The sequence below is a fragment of the Miscanthus floridulus genome, chromosome 12 (genome assembly GCF_019320115.1).
Source record: "Miscanthus floridulus cultivar M001 chromosome 12, ASM1932011v1, whole genome shotgun sequence".
Taxonomy (NCBI): domain Eukaryota; kingdom Viridiplantae; phylum Streptophyta; class Magnoliopsida; order Poales; family Poaceae; genus Miscanthus; species Miscanthus floridulus.
This window is the reverse complement of record NC_089591.1, coordinates 82,145,200-82,164,698: the sequence shown is the minus strand read 5'-3', so window position 1 is coordinate 82,164,698 and position 19,499 is coordinate 82,145,200. Positions and strand designations below refer to the sequence as shown.

General features: G+C 45.8%; 2 protein-coding genes across 3 annotated transcripts; both read left to right on the top strand.

The window, feature by feature from the left end:
• The first annotated feature begins 3,236 nt into the window (after positions 1-3,236).
• On the top strand, positions 3,237-17,044 carry LOC136498019 (K(+) efflux antiporter 2, chloroplastic-like). Of its 2 annotated transcripts, XM_066493950.1 has the most exons (21): positions 3,241-3,548; positions 3,671-5,177; positions 5,447-5,609; positions 5,736-5,826; positions 6,144-6,280; positions 6,353-6,412; positions 6,490-6,609; positions 7,115-7,183; positions 7,483-7,548; positions 8,199-8,288; positions 8,489-8,593; positions 8,672-8,800; positions 12,088-12,297; positions 13,538-13,687; positions 14,617-14,670; positions 14,748-14,806; positions 15,206-15,272; positions 15,347-15,523; positions 15,788-15,844; positions 15,922-15,996; positions 16,746-17,044. In XM_066493950.1, exons 2-21 carry the CDS (start codon positions 3,682-3,684, stop codon positions 16,854-16,856), a joined length of 3,486 nt encoding a protein of 1,161 aa, XP_066350047.1. In that variant the 5' UTR covers positions 3,241-3,548; positions 3,671-3,681; the 3' UTR covers positions 16,857-17,044. The 2 variants fall into 2 exon arrangements, 1 of the variants encoding a protein (XP_066350047.1); XR_010769497.1 differs by lacking the exons at positions 14,617-14,670; positions 14,748-14,806; positions 15,788-15,844; positions 15,922-15,996; positions 16,746-17,044 and having other exon boundaries at positions 3,237-3,548; positions 15,347-15,417.
• LOC136498259 (uncharacterized) lies at positions 8,820-10,725 on the top strand. The gene has a single exon (XM_066494202.1). The coding sequence runs from the start codon at positions 9,553-9,555 to the stop codon at positions 10,723-10,725; it is 1,173 nt and encodes a 390-aa protein (XP_066350299.1). The 5' UTR covers positions 8,820-9,552.
• Positions 17,045-19,499: the final 2,455 nt, after the last annotated feature.

Below are 19,499 nucleotides of genomic sequence, written 5' to 3'. Positions count from 1 at the left end.
GTCTCATACAATACCCGTTTTCTTTGGCATCCTGGAATGTTTGTGCGGTACTATACACCTGGGAAGTTTTCCTGGCTTGAGCTAGCAGCCTAGCTCGTTGAGAGAATCAGAGTTGGAAAGTGCAAGTGCCCCCGCTCGGCCGCTCCACGAGAATAACTAAAATTTATTTTTTTAGAGGGAAAGGTTACCCCGCTTTATTTCAGACAAACAAAGCGCACAAAACGTTACAGTTCAGCACAACGTATTCTAAGCACGTCCGCACACATTGTCTAGGTCCAAACTTTGGAAGACTTGAATAGCTACATGGTCTAGAGAAACAAGTTCTTCAGATGCTGCTGCATCTTCCCAGTTGGAGTTCTTAACTGTTCCAATTGCATTTGAGCTTCCTATAACCTCTGTCTCCTCGGCGGTTCGTTTGCCATTTCTTCTGCTTGCCTTAACTTGCTGTTTGTACAGAGGATGCCACCTTCTTAGCAGCCTTGCCGCTATTTTCATTATCTTCCTCCCATCTTGCCATGTTTCCCGTTGAAAATAAAGTGCACTCCGCATCTTCCAAATACTCCATAAGAGAGCTAAAGAATATTCTTAACAAAAGCATTTTTACCATAAAATAAGCCAGATCTTGGTTACAGATTCAAAATCAGTACCCAAGTCACGTTGTAAACATTGAGCTGTTGCCTTCCAAGCATTAGAAGCCACACAACACTCAAAGAACAGATGAGTGACATATTCAGTTTCATTGCAAAATAAAGAAGTCTTATCATCTACATGTCTTCTCTTCGCTAAATTGTCTCTGTTAGGAAGTTTATTATTACTCAAGAGCCACAGAAAAATTTATTATCTTAATGGGATATACAGATCTTCCAAATGGCTGGGGTGTAAGTTGGTAAAATCCCTTTAAAAGAGACCATCGCGTATAAGGATTGTACACAATAGATACCATCGGTTTCATACTCCCAACCACTGCATCGCAATCATAGAAAACACAATAGATTCAGCAATTGCTTGAAGTCCAAACCACATATTCATCAAACTAGGTGAAAAGGTTCTTCTGAAAGTAATTTTCAGGTTCTGACCATCCCACAAGCTAGCAACAATTTCATTTTTCTCGTTAGCAAGGATATAAAGAGGCTAGAACTGAACTAATAAACTAGAGTTCCCAAAGCATTGATCCTCCCAAAATATTATATTTCTATCATTTCCTAGTTTCCATTTAAAACCCAATTTGGCAGATTTTGCTGACCAAAGCACTCCTTTCCAAAGGTGAGGCTCCAATCTCAGGGCAACAAAAGAGATTGGGGTTATCGATGTTTCACTTTTCATCCAATTTTTTCAGAGCACATTTGTGTTTAATGGTACCTAGAGATCCATGAAGCCAACAAACACATACTAAGGCAATCAGGGATTCCTAGGCCTCCATATTCCTTCTTTTGTGACGTTGACCGATTGGCTAAGTGGTATTTCTTGCCACTCTCCTGGTTATTCCAAATGTAATGGCCAATGCGAGAGTTGATGGTTTCCACTGCCCACCTAGGGAACTTAATGACTGACATGATGTAGATTGGTATGCTCATCAAGCAAGGCAAGCTTTCCCCCATAAGAGAGAAGTCTTCCCCTCTATCCAGCCACCCTTTTGATGATCGTCCTCTTTTCTAAGCTTTGTATGGTGTAAGGGGTCACCAAGATATTTAAAGGAAAAGTCTGTTCTTTTGCAGCAAAAAAATATTATAGAACACATTGGCTTCATCATCAGAGAGGTCAATGGTCATAAGGTCACATTTATCATAATTAATTCTCTCATGCTTGACATGTTTTCAAAACAAGCCAAGAGCCATTTAAAATTTTTGGCTTTACCAAAATTGTTCTCAACAAACAAGATCGTATCATCTGCATATTGCAGAGATACAAAGCCTGTTTGGTTGGCTGGTTCATATCGTTGCTGGTTCGTTTATGTGAGAGAGAAGTACTGCTGGCTGGTTTAGATGAACAGTACTCATGTGAGGGGGCTGGCCAGCCCAGCCAGCCCCAGCGATCAGGCTGAAGATCACAGTTGACTGCTTTATTAAGAGTTCTGGTATAGACATCTGCTAGTAAGTTGAAGAGAAGGGGTGCTAAAGGATCCCTGCTTAAGGCCTTTCCCCGGTTTAAAATAGGGACTATTTTGGTCATTGCACAGATCGAACCCCCTCTAACAATATTACTAATCCAAAAAATCCACTTATCTCCAAAACCCCTGGAAGCTAGCATTTATCAAGGAACTGCTAGCTTACCTGATCGTACGTTTTTTCATAGCCTAACTTAAGGATCACACCACTTTATTGCTTATGTACCACGTCATGAATGATTTCATGTGTAGCCACAACACTATATAGGATGTACCTCTTTATAAAAACAGTTTGATTAGATGCAATTAATCTATCACAGATCAACATAAGCCTATTATTCAACACCTTGGAGAAATTTTTGAAGCTGCAGTTCAAAAGGCTGGTGGGTCTGAACTTTTTTAGACGTTTGGCTTCTGGTTCTTCAGGAATAAGAGTAATCATGGCATAGTTAAGTGTAGGCAAGCTGAGGTGACCCTTTCAATACATTTAATCAGAGCCATGAAATCCGATTTATTTGTTTTCCAAAAGTGTTGATAGAATATAAAAGAGAAGCCATCGGGGCTCGGCGAGACTCGAACTCGAAAACAACCTCTTTAATCTCGTTTTCAGAAAAAGGCCTCTCCGGGGGATCTTTCTCCAAGTTAGTAAGCTTTTCATCTTAGCCCCAAAAATCACTATCTAGAGTAATCTCTGAGTCGGGTTCTTTGCCAAAAAGGTTTTTGTAAAAATCCACAGTCATGTTAAGCATCAGCCTATTCGTTTGGCTGTGGCTTGTCGTAAACAATCGTAAATTTCTAGCCGGAACAGTATTTTTTTTTCACTCTCACGAACCAGCAACGATACGAACCAGCCAACCGAACAGGCTGCATGTCCTGAGTCTTACTTGGCCATCCGGACCTTCTAAGGGTGGCAATGGTTCCCCCCTTTTTTTCTCTGGTTAACGACAGCTTAAAAATGAGCTGTGTTTCTATCTCCTTTTTAATTTTAATCTCCCTATCGTGGCGGTCCCGTCGCTAAATCAGTGGGGTACAAGTACCACCAGTGAGGAATATACCATTGTCCGAGGGTCAGAAATCCAAACAAATTTGTCTGCGGATCAACGAAGCCCAGCCCCAGACTCCCAGAGAGATTCAGGCCGCACGCACCGCACCGGCCACAGCCCACAGGGGCACAGGGCAGGTTCACACGCTCCGCTCGGCTTCTTGTGCAGCTGGCCCTGTGGCGTGGCTTTGCCTCGACCTCCCCCAACGCGAACGCCAGGGTCAGCGAGTGAGGTGAGCTCGCCTCCCACTCCCCCTCGCCTCGCGCAGTCCTGTCGTAGGAATGGAATGAGGCCGAGGCCCCTCCGCCCTTCCTCCTCCTCGTCGGCGCTTCTCCCGTGACAGGCCTCCCTTCCTCCGGTCCGGTCGCCCTCTGACCCAATCCGTATCCACCCTCCAGGACGTGAGCACTCACTCCGCCGTCTCTGTCTCTGTCTTCCGCTTTTGTTTCTCTCCTCCCAACCTCTCCTTTTCCGCGGGTTTGATTTGGGTTTCCGATTGTCCTCGTGCTCGGCTGCGATACAGGATAGGGTACGATGGATTTGTCCAGGTTCGCCTCCGGCGTTGGGCCCAGCCGCGCGGCCCCTCGGGCGGGCCTGCAGATCGGTGCAGCCGGGAATGGCTTCCGGGCCTGCTCCCTGCGGCGAGCGCGGCACCGCGGCGGGAACGGGAGCCTCACGTCCGCCGCCGCCGCCGCCCTCCGCGGCCGCGGCGGGCTCTTCTACCTGGCTCCCACGCGCGGGAGCCCTCCTCTCAGTCTCCGCGCCAGAGGGCGGCCGCCGCGGTGCCAGGGCAGCGACTCATTGGCCTACGTCGACGGCCCGTTGGAGGCCGCCAAGGACTCCGGCGAGGTCAGCGACGAGGAGGCCACCAGCTCGGGGTCGGACGACGACAGGGGGCCCGGCCCCGCCGACGTCGACGGTCTCAGGGAGATGCTGCACCGGTCCAGGAACGAGCTGGAGGTGGCCAGGCTCAACAGCACCATGTTCGAGGAGAAGGCGCAGCGGATATCCGAGTCGGCCATCGCTCTCAAGGACCGCGCCGACGGCGCCCAGAGAGACGTGTCCGCGGCCGTCGCCACCGTGCAGGAGATCATCGGCAAGGAGGCGGACGCCAAGGAGGCCGTCCAGAAGGCGACCATGGCGCTGTCGATGGCCGAGGCGAGGCTGCAGCTGGCGGCGGAGGCGCTGGAGGCGAAGCGGGGCTCGGTCGGGCCCATGGAGGTTAGCATCGAAGGCGTGGAGGAGGAGGCCCTTGTGTCTGCACAGGAAGAGATTAAGGATTGCCGGGCGGCCCTGTCGCGGTGTGAGGAGGAGCTGGGACATGTCCAGGACAAGAAAATGGAGCTGCAGAAGGAGGTTGATAGGCTGACGGAGCTTGCTGAGAAGTCCCAGTTGGATGCGTCCAAGGCCGAAGAAGATGTTGCCAATATAATGGTGTTGGCTGAGCAGGCGGTGGCTCTTGAGATGGAAGCTGCGCAGCGTGTCAACGATGCGGAAATGTTGCTGGGGAAAGCGGAGAAGGCCATATCCTCGGTTGACACTGTGGTGGAGCTAACGTCATCTGCTGAAGAGCAGAAAAGCGCTGAAGAGGATAGCGTTTTTGAAGGCCACGAGTATAGCAGCGATGGCACTGATGATGTTTCTGTGAGGGATGAGGTGTCAAGTATCGAGCGTCTAATGGTTGGTGACTTGACTGTTGAGGGCATTGAGCAGCTTGAACCATCCCGTGAAATATATGATGAAGCAAGCAGTGATAAGATGTCTGTTGAGCCTCAGAAAGAAGCTGAACCTGATTCAGATAAGTCGAAGCAAGGGAAGAAACAGGAAATGGAACGAAAGGAGGTCACCAAGGAACCACTGAGTGCTCCAAAAGCACTGGTGAAGAGATCATCCCGCTTCTTCCCAGCATCTTTCTTCTCCTCCAAAGTTGATGGAGAGTTTACGCCTACATCTGTCTTTCGGGGGTTAATGAAATCTGTGCAAAAACAGGCTCCGAAGCTTCTTGTTGGGATATTGCTTCTTGGTGCAGGGTGAGTCACATGACAACTGCTTTGTGTTTTTTAGGTTTTGCATTTTGCAGTAAGGATTTGATTTCAGATAACTGCACTCCACCAATTTACCTTATTGGCTGTTATTTGTGTACAGATAAAAGCATACTTTCTGTATAGTCACCTCTTCTTTGCACTCAAAATTAGAAATGAGAATGGAAGTGTCTTCCTTATTATAACTGGTGGACATCATTTTCATTCATGTCAGTTAGGCAATACCTGAAAGGGTTTTTGTTTTATGGGTCCTGTAGGGCATTCTTCTTAAATAGAGCTGAGAAGAGTCAACTATTTCAGCAGCAAGGCATTGCCACAAGTATTGGAAAGGTAACCTCCACAACAAAGCCCATAGTTCGTGAGATACGGCAAATTCCACAGAGAGTAAAGAAGCTAATAGAGCTCTTACCTCATCAAGAGGTACAATTTCCTCATCTGAACCTGCTCATCTTCTGATTTTATTTTGTGTACGTCTATGATATTCAACTGTTATAATGAAACTTAGCTTGCATGTAAACTCCTTACGCTCTTCATTTCCCTATTCAGGTAAATGAGGAAGAAGCTTCGCTTTTTGACGTACTATATTTGCTTCTGGCCAGTGTTATTTTTGTACCATTATTTCAGAAAATCCCTGGAGGTGAGATACATATTCTAATATTGTTTGTGCACGGCATGGTTCAGCAGCATCTGTAGCTTTTTGCATTATTTTGGTCACCCAAGGAAGTTTGCAATTGAACTAAACGACTCCCCTTCTGGTCTCGTCAACTTGTACTGTTTTAGTGACAACTGTGCACCATGCTTTTCCTGAATTGAAATGCCTGGACTTCTGAAGTTAGGAGCTAGAATGCATGAACTCATGTGCATACAAAAGTTGGAAACATTTGTGATTAAGATCATCAGTTTTCATGAAAGTTTTGTGACCTTCTGCAAATAAATTTTACCTTGATACCTTAGGCAGTCCCGTTCTTGGATATCTTGCTGCTGGTGTCCTCATTGGTCCATATGGGCTCTCCATCATCCGTAATGTGCATGGGACAAAGGCAATTGCGGAATTTGGAGTCGTGTTCTTACTATTTAACATTGGACTTGAGGTACACAACTAAGTGCCTTTGGATACTATTTCTTCTTTCAGCATATACTGGCTTAATATCCTGCACCTGCAGCTTTCTGTGGAAAGGCTAAGCTCGATGAAGAAGTATGTCTTCGGCTTGGGATCTGCTCAGGTTCTGTTCATGCTAACGCAACCATCAAACAGTTATCATTACTCAATTACTCCCTGATAAATTTGAACAATTGACAGGTGCTGGCTACTACTGCAGCTGTTGGTATGATAGCTCATCGTTTTGCCGCACTACCAGGACCAGCAGCAATCGTTGTTGGGAGTGGCTTGGCTCTGTCATCCACAGCTGTTGTCTTGCAAGTACTTCCTTGAAATCACACTTGTTTATCAAACTCTTGTTTCTTTGTTACTGATAGAACATATGAGCAGAAACATATACCCCTGATTAATATTCTCAGCTAATATGAGTTGCCATTTAGTATTTAATAAGCTACTAGGGAAATTTGTTTTCTTGCCACGCTTCAAAATGCCATGTTCAGGCACAAACTAGGTTTCATTTAGGCGAGTACAAAATTCTACTCCCTCCGGTCAAAGACACTTGACATTTTGGACAAAAGGCAAGGTCTCCATTCTGTCGCTTTGATCACTATTTACTATCTGTAATGCAATCAAATTGATATATTTTGGAAGTGCTTCCAACCCATGGTTTTCATGTTTCCAATTCAAATGTTTGACCGGAACCATGCCTGATTCATCATGTTCACATGACTGGGAATTATATGTTTATCTGTAATCTGTACTTTCCAAGTTTTGTGATGATCATCTGTTGCTTGGCCTTTAAGCATTTAGTGTTCTGCTTTTCTAGGTATTGCAAGAGCGTGGTGAAAGTACGTCACGTCATGGGCGTGCTACATTTTCTGTGTTATTGTTCCAGGTATAACCTCACTATGCTCAGATATGTTCCCTGTTTTTGAAATAACGCAGCTTATGCTTCAACTTTCCATTCGTTCATTTCTTGCTAATTTACTTCAGCACATCATTTCTGTTCACAACTTTTAGATCACACCTCACAGTTGCATATCTTTATGCATCTTTTGCTGTTCACATCTGTGATGCATACGTGCTAGTATCGACTTGCATGGCATACTCATTCTGAAGCATTGAGAGCCTTCAATCCTTTAGTAATGTTAATCTAGCTTGCCTTTTTAATATATTTTCTTGTGTTGTCCCCAGGATTTGGCTGTGGTGGTCCTGTTGATATTAATACCTCTCATATCACCTAATTCTTCAAAAGGAGGGGTAACCATTTTATCTTTATGCTCTTTTCCTTGTCTGTCCTAGGACCTTTTGCTTATTGGTACACATAGTTTATGTGCTTTATAGCCCAATGAGATTATGAGTCTACTGTAGCACGAGAAAATAGTCTGTGAAGACCAATGGTAGTATGATTTTAGTGACTAGGAGCACTTCAAACTCATGTTGAATCAAAATTCCCATTGAATTTTTGTTGCTATTCGGGACCATTAGAGTTTACTGTAGCAATAGACATTTCTATATTTCAGATGGCATAGGTGAAATGCAAATTTGTAGCATTAGTGACTGATCGGCAGGATTATCCTTGCGCGTGTTATTAAGTAAGAAAATTTATTCAGTAGTCCTACGATATGTAAATTTTGGAAATAGCATCCAACTTGAGGATGATATATGGGGCCTGGGGCCACATGTTAGTGATGCAGTCAATGCCTTTCCCAGTTTCATGGTTTTTGAGGTGTCACCTTGGCGTTAAGGTGTACCGCAGGCGCCAAGGACGCCACAAGGTTTTAGTTACGCCATATCGTTTAGGTTTTAGTGCCACAGGATGCCACAACGCCTCAAAAACCATGCCCAGTTTACACTACCTTTTGAACTGCTTGATCTTGAGGCCTTCGTTCAATATCTGTTTTTTATAGGTTGGTTTCCAAGCAATAGCAGAAGCCATGGGAATGGCTGCAGTCAAAGCAGTAGCTGCTATAACTGCCATAATTGCTGGAGGTCGTCTGGTGAGTTGACTGTTCATTTACATTATTTTGCTTATCCTTTCTGGGACTTTTTTGTATGCCATACGTAGACTCTGGGCCCAGCTGGACATGGGCTTGTTTCCTTGCATGCATGCATGTTTCTGTTTTTTCTCCTTGCAGCTGCATTTATCTGAATTTATCTGCAACTATTTAACGAGCAATTTCCATTTTGTATCAAACAGTTGCTCCGGCCTATTTACAAAATAATTGCTGAAAATCGGAATGCTGAGATATTTTCAGCAAATACACTCCTTGTTATTTTTGGCACAAGTCTTCTTACAGCCCGGGTTCGTATTCTATATGTTTATTTCTAGCCTTTGCATTGCTTAAAACTACTTTTGATTCTATGGTACTACTATTCACAGGCTGGGTTATCAATGGCACTTGGAGCTTTTTTGGCTGGTCTGTTACTAGCAGAAACGGAGTTCTCCTTGCAGGTTGAGTCAGATATAGCTCCCTATCGTGGTCTTCTGTTAGGACTTTTCTTTATGACGGTGAGTACCGTGAATATAATTTCATCAAGAATTATTTCTGTTAGTGTTATGTTTCAAGTGTTCCTAACCTTGTACCATCGTCATGCGCATCAAATTAAGTTACCACGGACTTGCTACTCTATTAGTTACTACCTCCATAATCTTTTGTAAGGCACGGCTTGACATGACACGGTCTCCCAAATTATACTTTGACCATTTGTTTATTTTATAATATATTTTTTTCTCAAACAGCGCATTTTATAATATATTTTTTGTTATAAACTTATGATAATTGGATAGTATATTTGATTATGAATCTAACTGTATCAAGTTTGTATTATAATAATTAAAATTTGTTAGCTAAATTGTTGTTCAAAGATTTTAAAGTTTGAATCTTGATGTGTGTGTGTGTGTTAGAGGAGTCAAGGGCCTATTGGGCCTTAGCCCATTAGGGTTAATTAGTCGCTTGCTTAGGGGCTAAGTCAGACCTCTCTATATAATGAGAGAAGATGTATCAATCTAGAATCAAGCAATAGATTAGAAGGAAATCCCTTCTCTCTTGCCGGCCGTGGGCGAAGCTCCGCGGCCGGCCTCCCCCTGCGCCCCTAGCCCTAGCCGCCGCCACCACCACGAGAACAGTACCCACGACTACTGTAGCGCTGCGGGTACTGTACCACGCACATCGCCGCCGCTTCCCTCAATTCGCTCCTCTCGATCCCAACAACCCCAACGCCATCCATAACAATCTGGTATCAGAGATCTCTGGTTCGATCATGTGGTTCGATCATGTCTACCCCCTGCCATCAGCGCCAGCGCCGTCAGCCGTGTCGGGGTTGTCGTCCACATCCTCGGGAGCGCCCCTGACGTTGGAATCTTTGGCCGCCGACGTGGCTGCGATCGCCCGCGGCATGACGGCCATGCAGGCGGCCATGGCGGCCATGCAGGCGACCCTGGCCGCCCTCATCCCACCACCTCTCCCTCCACAGCCGTGGCAGCCGCAGGCGATCTTCCCCTACGCCATGCCTCAGACCAGCGGGGTTGTCATGGCGCCTGGCGGCGCCCTGGCTCCGGGCGTCCTCGACGGCGGGGTGGACGGCCCCTTGTTCCACGGCGGCAGCCTGATGCCGACGCTCTCCGCCGCGTCGCCCTCGCTGGACAGCACGGGCGCGGAGAGCAGCAGTCCCGCGCTGCTTTCCACCACTCCTTCACTGATCCCGTCGTTCACCACCCCCAGCCCCGTGCCGCCACAGCAGGACAGCGATGGCGTCTTCTATGGGGGCGTGGATGGCATCCAGGCATCGGCGGCGCAGCTGCAGGCGGTGGCGCATTGCCTCCTAGCGCGCCGGCAGGGACGACAACACCCCATCTTCAAGCGGCGGCGTCCAGTCGTCCCTACAGCAGCAGCCTTGCAGCTCATGGAGAGGAAGGCGATTGCGCGGGCAAGTGCCTGCAAGGTGTTTGCGGCGGTGCGGCTACAGGCTGCGGCGCATGGCCTCCTAGCGCGCCGGCGGCTGCAGAAGATGCGCTCACCTATGCACGAGGTGACCTTGGCGGCGGTCGACCTCAGCATAGGGGAGCGCGACCTAGCATGGTCGGTCGACCTCGCCTGGTCGGATGGCCACCAGCAACCGCGCCAACCTGCTGTTGTCTTCAGGCGCAAGCATGGTGTTTTTTCCGTGGGCGGCGAACTCCAACTCTGCGGCACCGGCGATATGGGAGCAGCTTCCCTCCTTGTCACCGGCGGGGACGCACTGCCTAGCGCCATCGCATTCCGCCACCGTCCGCCACGAGCACGTCTCCGTTGGTTGCTGTTGCCACCAATTCTAGGTGGCCATACCCGTGCACCCCTCTCGTTCCGATGGTCTCCATGGGATCCAGGTGGCTACACACGTGCTAGTCCAGCAAGCGGAGGGTGCCCGCCGTATCTTCAGGAGTCAAAAAAATAAAGAGTCGTAGTCTTCTTCAGGTCAATAAAATAAGCCGAGATGTAAAAGGCTTATTTTTAGGTGTTAGGTTTGTGTCTAGTGGAGGCATCGTTAGTGTCATCGTTAGATTGCAGTTCGAGGACGAGCTGCATGTCCAGGTGGGGTGTAGTGTTAGAGGAGTCAAGGGCCTATTGGGCCTTAGCCCATTAGGGTTAATTAGTCGCTTGCTTAGGGGCTAAGTCAGACCTCTCTATATAATGAGAGAAGATGTATCAATCTAGAATCAAGCAAGAGATTAGAAGGAAATCCCTTTTCTCTTGCCGGCCGTGGGCGAAGCCCCGCGGCCGGCCTCCCCCCTGCGCCCCTAGCCCTAGCCGCCGCCGCCACCACGTGAACAGTACCCGCGAATACTGTAGCGCTGCGGGTACTGTAGCACGCACATCGCCGCCACTTCCCTCAGCTCTCTCCTCTCGGTCCCAACAACCCCAACGCCATTCATAACAGTGTGCCTTATACAAGAACATGGAGGGAGTATTTAACTTCATATTAAATTCTCATCTCAATACATAATTTACCATTTTTTTCTTATCGGAACAATCATGCCAGTAAATGTTATCAGTGTAGCATCATACATTACAGTCTAGCCCCGTGCGCTATTCCTCCTCCCCCGCACTCTATTCCCTGTCTCCTGCGCACCTTCTTCCTCTCCAGTGAAGTTGTCAAGCCGCCAGCGCCCTCTGCCAGTTCAAGTCATCGCTGCTCTTCATGATGAGTCCTCCAACGGTGTCTGCCCTTTCCCTCCATCCCTCAGTCCGCAACCTCTCTGCTAGTCTGCTTGCTTGCTGTGCTGCCCCTCTGCTACTCACTTGCTGATTCTCCATCCTGAGATATGGAGTTCTGGACAGTGCAGAAATTAACTCTCACAAGTCACCAATTAACCACTAATATAGTCTTGATTCTTGCTTTATTGTGTGTACTATATAGTATACATAGGTATATAAATAATATGTATATGTCCTGAAATATATAGGATGACTAGGACCGAATAGGCTCAACTAATTGGTCTGGTCGATGACTAATCGCGATTAGTCACCTGGTCGGTCCCATGGCGACTAGGTTCGACTATACGATTTGTAAACATTGTATGTTACCCAAATAAAGTATCTTTCAGTGTCCTCTTTCATCAGCTTGTCAAGTAAATGCATTTTTTTGTGTGTGTACATTATCATCTGTTAGGTAGAATCAAACGTATGCCAATAATCAATGCTCGAGCGCTTATTTATCTGCCGATTTTGCTTGTCCAACATCAAGGTATTTTTATCACTTTCTTTAGGATGATGAGAATTCCTTGCTTAATTCTTACATTGAGGTTTGGTTTTCCAGGTTGGAATGTCTATTGACCCAAAGCTGCTTCTGTCAAACTTCCCAGCAATCTCTGTGATATTGGGTCTCTTGATAATTGGAAAGACATTATTGGTTACATTTGTCGGCAGGGTGTTTGGGGTTTCTACTATAGCTGCCATTCGTGTTGGCCTCTTGCTTGCACCTGGTGGTGAGTTTGCTTTTGTTGCCTTTGGAGAAGCTGTCAACCAGGTAACATATGTCGTTTTTTTTTTCTCAAACGATGCAGGAGAGCCGTGTCATTTCATTAAGAAGAGAATAAAACAACGGAGGAGAGGCAGAGCCTGCTCTCCCCAAGTAACCAAGTACAGGACTCAGCTCCACACACTAGGAAAAACACACACAACCACTGCTCAACAAGCGCCTAAGAGCATCTCCAGCAACACTACCTATTAGACTACCTATCCCCAATTTGGGTAGTGGAGGCCAAAAAATCCACTCCAGCAGACTACCTACGACCCAACAAATTTATTGGCTACCCAAATCCCCTCTTTCACTACCCATTCCTGTTGGGCCAAAGGTGACTACCCAAAAGTTCTCTCTCCTCCACGCGACCTCTACGCGCGCGCTCGTGACTTCCTCCCCGGCACGGGCGGGGAACCCCGGCGCGGTGGCCCTCTCCGGTGCCCCTTCCCAGCACGTCGGCTCCTCCCGGTGGCCCTCCCTGGCGCGGCGGCAAGGCTCCCAGCGCCCTCCCAGGCGTGATGGCGGCGAGGCTCCCGGTGGCCTTCCCATCACGGATCCCCGGCGGCCCTTCCCAGCGCGGCCAGCCCTGGGCGGCGGCGGGGCTCTGCTAGGTGCGACCTGCCTGGCTCGCCTTCCCCAACGGAGCGGCTCCCCTGCCCGTCCCCGGCGCGGCTCTCGTCCCTCCCGTCCCCGGCGGCGCGGCTCCCCTGCTCGTCCCCGGCGACACTCCGCGCCGGCCTCTCCTCCCTGTGCCCCTCTGCCGGACGCACTGCCCTGGCCAGCGCGGCTTGCTGTAGAGAAGAACCAGAGAGAGTATGACACATAGGACCCACATGCCATTCTCTATCATGACGGATTTGGGTAGCCTGTTTTATGTAGTATTGCTGGAGTTGGGAGCAAAATTTGGGTAGAATGAAAATGGGTGGCTACCCAAAGAGAGAAATAGGTAGTGTTTTAGGTAGTATTGCTGGAGATGCTCTAAGCAGCCATAGGTAGCAACCTACTAAGAAGATGTTGCAGAGCCTTAGCTCCAGCCCAACACCACAATATACATTCTTCAGAAACTACAGCTAGAACTCTTTCTGTGTCATAGGTATCTAGTACTCTAGACCTACTTCTCATTTACACAATAAATAGTTGATCATAGGAACATCTATAGTTGTTTTATGTCACGAATCATATGATTGTTTGCTATGGATAGATGTTATAGAGCAGAGGGAAAACCGATGAACACACTATTTTACAGGGTCTTCTATCACCTCAATTATCATCGTTGCTATTTTTAGTCGTTGGCATTTCAATGGCTCTGACACCATGGTTAGCTGCTGGAGGGCAGTTTCTGGCATCAAAATTTGAGCAGCATGATGTGAGGAGTTTATTGCCCGTGGAAAGTGAGGTATTTGTTTGTTCCGACTTTTGCTTCTTGCTTCGGTTACAATGTTACATTTTATGTAATTTTGGCCACATGCATGCAAAAGCACCGTCAGTCTGCCATATCTCTAGTCTAACCTGCCATGTAGAATACAAGTTTCAATTGAATGCCTGATCGTGTAGCCAAGTGTGTTCCCTGTGTGAAATGTAGCTAGACTCATTTGCCATTTGATATTTGTGTGATTGAGTGGTCCTGACAATGTTAAGAAATCAAACAACTCAGTAGCCTTGTTTACTTTTTTATGTGTGTTTCAGTACTTTGGATTATAGTAGTTTCTTGTGGCCAGCCCTAAGATTATTTCCATTTATGCTGATTGACAATTGTAATATCCAGCGGGAGATTCTAATTATGAACCAGCTAAAAACTCAGAACTAGGTGATTCTATCTCTTCAGATGGTTACCGAGATACTGAGGATGATTGACGAGCACAGTGGGTGTATTATTCTGTTTCAGTTTAGCAGCCATGACCCACCCAAGAACTGGCAGTAAAATGACGAGTGAGAGTTACATTTTTTTTTTTGTACAAGAATAATGTGGATATTGCATATGCAGAAACAATGCTGAAGTTTGGCAAGAATTGTTGGTAGTTATAACTTTAGCTGAAGCATCTGTCTCCTATCTCAGATAATGATCAAAGATGAGAAAAAAAAATCTAAAATCCAATCAGTTCAGGTATCAGCTAGTGCAGTAGCCATTTTAGATGAACAATTAACCAAAGAGCTTATGCCAGAGAAAAAAAAACACATGGTGGTGGGATAGTATTGCTTCTTGTTACTATAATCTGCCAAGTTTGTAGTCAAATAGCATGCCAGCTCTTTAATATCCTTTATTCCTTTAACATGTCAATTTTCGCCTAATGTTGCTGTCTTCTGTTTTTCTGTCTATGTATGTAGACTGACGATTTGCAAGACCATATTATTTTATTAGGCTTTGGACGTGTTGGGCAGGTTGTATTGCAATCCTCACACACTACGATTTTTTCCATGTCTGACTGATCCTAATAAAGCTGTTTCCCCCTTACTAGATCATTGCGCAACTCCTGTCCGAACGGTTAATCCCTTTTGTTGCACTTGATGTTAGAAGGTATGGTGCATCTTGCAATAACCTGAATTTTAAAGAAACCATGGATAGCATTCAGAACCTTAGTGTTTGTTCTGAATTAATGTTTAACCATTAAGTATGGCTGCATGAACCTATGCAGATTTAAGTCTGTAAGTTACTGTGTAGAGTTGAGATGGTTGATACCATATTTTAGGCTAATGTGGGTCCGCAGTTGGAATGTATTAAATCCAGAAAATAAAACAAACTTTCAGGCAGACTCTTCCAGGAATCCAGGAAAATGCTGGCAAGACCCGCAATATGATGGTTGCATGTCTTAACCTTCCTTTGGAACGAAATCATCCGTGTTCAATTTATCCACCTTAGTGGTCAGGGTCAGGTCATCCAAATTTTCTTTTTTCTGATGCCTATTTTCTTTGTCAGTGATCGGGTAGCAGTTGGGCGTGCACTTGACCTTCCAGTTTATTTTGGGGATGCTGGAAGCAGAGAGGTAGGGAGAGTTCGTTTATATTTTAATAACACATATAGCTTGTTGAGAGTACTGTTCTAATTGAATTTTAATAGGTACTGCACAAAGTTGGAGCTGAAAGAGCTTGTGCTGCTGCAATTACTTTGGATACTCCTGGTGCAAACTACAGAGCTGTCTGGGCATTGAGCAAATATTTCCCAAATGTGAAGACATTTGTTAGAGCACATGATGTTGATCATGGTGTTAATTTGGAGAAAGCTGGTGCAATGGCGGTACGTGGATATTACAGAGCATTCTTGGTGATAATGGTTTCCTGATGCAACTTTTATTGACCATATACACATACAATTTCTGTTTGCAAAGAGTGTTCTATTGCTTTTATCATAATGGGACCAAGCATGCACCTAAAGTACTGTGTAACTTTTGTTGCTATTATGCACTATCGGTAGTTTCCCTTATACTCCGTATCAGATACCTTATTTCACATGTAGTACTTATAACATATCTTCTGATGGAATTGTGTGAACAATTTGAAGGTTGTCCCTGAGACCTTGGAGCCAAGTCTTCAGCTAGCTGCTGCTGTTCTTGCACAAGTAAGCTCTTATTTGATTGTACCATCCACTGTGCTTATTAGTAATGTATGGAATTTGATGCATATGCTTCATTTCAGGCAAAACTTCCAATGTCAGAGATTCAGGAAACCATCAGCGAGTTCCGGAATCGTCATCTGTCAGAGCTTACAGAGGTGTGTAATTATGTCATCATTCAGTGGTCTGCTAAACTTATTGATGATATTTGCAACAGAAAGCTTCTGACAAACAAAAATATAAGCAGTAAACCAAGGCAAAGCAAATTTCCAAATGGTAGTAATTCAAGGATAGCTGTTGTAGAATCTGTAGATGTGTGTTGAAGTAAGCTTGTGATGACAGTCTCGTGTTAGTAACTAGTTACATTGTTACATGATTAAACACTAGCCATTTGCTAGCTGGAACAGTGATGGTATACACTATACAATATGCGTTAGCACGGGCACTATACTAGTACAATATAATGATCCTTCTGACTTTTAGCTCGGTGAAGCCAAAGCCCAAAAATCGAGGGCCTGTTTGGCTGGTATTAAAGCCGGCTGAAGCTGTTTTGTTGTGAGAGAAAAATACTGTAGATTCTAGTTGATAAGCTGGCTGATAAGTTTAAGCGAACAGGCCCCGAATTAGTAGACTATCGTATACCAAGGAACAAATGGGTGCAGTTCGTTTCTAATAATACATGTAGTGTAATGGACATCCAATTTTTTTTAAATATAGCAAGTCTTAGATGTTTTTTTTTTATGTTCTTGAGTTTTGAGGTTTTCTGAAGTCCATGTAATATGACACCATGTGGGAAAATTTCTTTTTCTTTCAGGTTCATACAATGCTGCGTTCATGCAATATAATATTGAGCAATATCATCACATTTTTGTAACTATCTGATGGCCTTTTGTTGTTCCCTTTATAGTTGTGTGCTACGACAGGAAGTTCTCTTGGTTACGGGTTTTCCAGAGTTACTTCCAAATCGAAGTCTTCCGATGATGAAAGCGAAACAGTGGATGGTGCACTAGCAATTTGATGCCGATTAGATAAAATGGGATCCCTTGATAGTACTAGATTGATTGCACTGTTCAGTAGATAATCCTGTTGCATGTAGAAAGAGAGTGGAATAATAATTCATGCAACAGCTGCCACAAAAGTTGGCGTGCAATTTTGTATGTTAGAATACTTATATATTTCTTGTTTCTATATATATCTTTTCCCACATCTTTTTGTTGCCAGCTATTTAGCCTAAAAAATTGTTTGCATAAAACTCTTCACAAAGAAAAATAATACACTCTAGTCGTGCAGGTGAAAATGAGGCCCTTGAACACGAAAACGGCCGTTTCTATAATTTTCGGTGAAAACAAGACGGGTTCGGTTAGGATGAGATACGAAATCGGGATATGCAAACAAGGCAGGATCGGTTAGGGCGAGAAACGGAATTGGGATATGCAGGTATACGGACAAGTGAGGACGAAAAGCTGAAAAATTAATAAGTTAGAAGAAAATATGCAATGTATAAACGGTTATCCTAACGTCCGGCGCGAGCGCGCGTCTGCACCTTGGGGCGTTCGATTATCGTAACAGAAAACATCTGATCCCAACCAATCCGAACACGATCGAACCACGCCACTTGCGCGGCCTGTCCCCTCACGCGCCGCCATCTCCCCCCCCCCCATGTCCCCTCACTGTGCCCGTTTCCCCACCGCGCCCCGTTCCCCACCACACCCCTGTCCCAAGAACGCGAAACACTTTCAAAGTGCAACATCGCAAAAATACGTGAAGTACGTAGTGCAACATCAGAATATAAATACTGCAACATTGTATAACTATATAGTGCAACATCGAAAAATATGTACTGTAACATCGAAAATTATGTACTACAACATCGAAAACTGCAACATCTCAAACAATAGTTCTGCAACATCGCAACATCAACCATAAAACATGAAAAAACGAAACATCTCAAATCATCTTTCGGCGCAGCAACATTTGAAAAAGGTAATTTCAACAATTAAAACCATCCGTTGCAACATTAGGGGAAAAATACAAATCCCAACATTAGAACTCCCTTTTTGCAACACATCAATCACCCTATTGCAACATTCGAGAATCATCTGTTGCAACAACACAAAAATCCCGTTGCAACACGGAGAAAACAACAAAAAATGTACAAACAACAAGAGGATGTGTTCGAGGTGCAGACTGCTCCAGCCCCTGACTCATCACCTTCGAGCTCGCTGGAGGGAGGAGGGAGTAGGACCCCAGAGCTCGCCGAAACCCTAGCCACCGCCGCATCCCTCGGATCCAGAGGAGGAGGAGGAGGAGGAGGAGGAGGAGGAGGAAGGGCCTCAGATCCAGAGGAGGAGGAGGGCTCAGATCCAGAGGAAGATCGACCTACCTCGTCGGAGCCGCTGCCGTCGTCCTTGTCTTCGGTGGGGGGAGCGGGAGCCGGGTCACTGGGGGCGTGGGGTAGCAGGTCGCAGAGGGGAGAGGGAGGGAGGGAGGGAGCGTCGGCGTGCAGGCAGGGCGACCGGCCCGCGGTGTCCGTCACGATGGGTGGGCAGTAGAATGGGAGCGCGAGCGCTGCGGGAGTGCGGCTTGAGGAAAGGATAAGGAGCGAGGTACGCGATGTGCGGCGTGGGTCAGGTGCGTCCTTCCCCGTCCGGACGGTCGATGTATATCTTTATCGATATATAAAGTCACACAATAATATACAAGTATAAACACCTGTCTAATATTTAATTACTTGCATGTCATGTATATTAACAATTAACATGTATAATTGGTGATTAGTACATATACTAGCATAACATAGAGCATCTCCAGGTGTTTGCTAAACTAAATAGATATAGCAAGTTAATGTAGGAAATAACAAACTTAAATTTTGTCCTTCTCCAATAGTCTCCTATAATAGATTTTTAAATGATTTTATATTGAGAAATCTGAACTATTTCTAACGAACCAAACCTTTTTTAATACTTTATCTTGTTGTCTAAAATCCTTCATTTTCTTAATTTATTCATCCAATTTACTCTCGTCTATCGAGAAAAATATTGGATGGGGATTGGATACAGAGTTTCTCTCGACTGCAAAAACTTACTGAGTTGAAGAAAATATTTAACATTTTTTTTATTTTTAAGGAGCTTTTTTACTAACTGTTGAAAAGATATTTTTCCACTTTTTTGCCAAAATTTCAAAGTAGGAAGTTGTTTTACAGAACTTCTGGGAGGATAAGGTCAGAACGGTTTTTTTTTCATCACTATGTTAAGTTGCTTTCTTGTGGTGCACGATGACCCGAACGCAGGGCTGGTGGCCGTCGGATGCCAAGAAATGGCACAGGTGGCATAATCCGTGACGGGATCCAGATTTTTTTGAAAAAGAAAAAGAAAAAGAAGGAAACAGAAACACTGCCACTGCACTGGCTGCAGGGAATCTCCGTACAAAACACTCGTCACCCTCCCTCCGAAAACCCCATCCTCCTCCTCTCTTCGAAAACCCCCGTCCTCGCCTCCTCTCTCCCACCGAGACGTCCGCCCCGACTCACCTACGGCGTCGACGATGTCGAGCACCGGCTCCCGCGCCCGCCCCGCGCCGACCTCCACGCTGCTTGGTCGCTCGGCGATGCTCCGCCCGAGGGTACCAGGCGATCACCGCGCCACGCTCCAAGGTGATCATC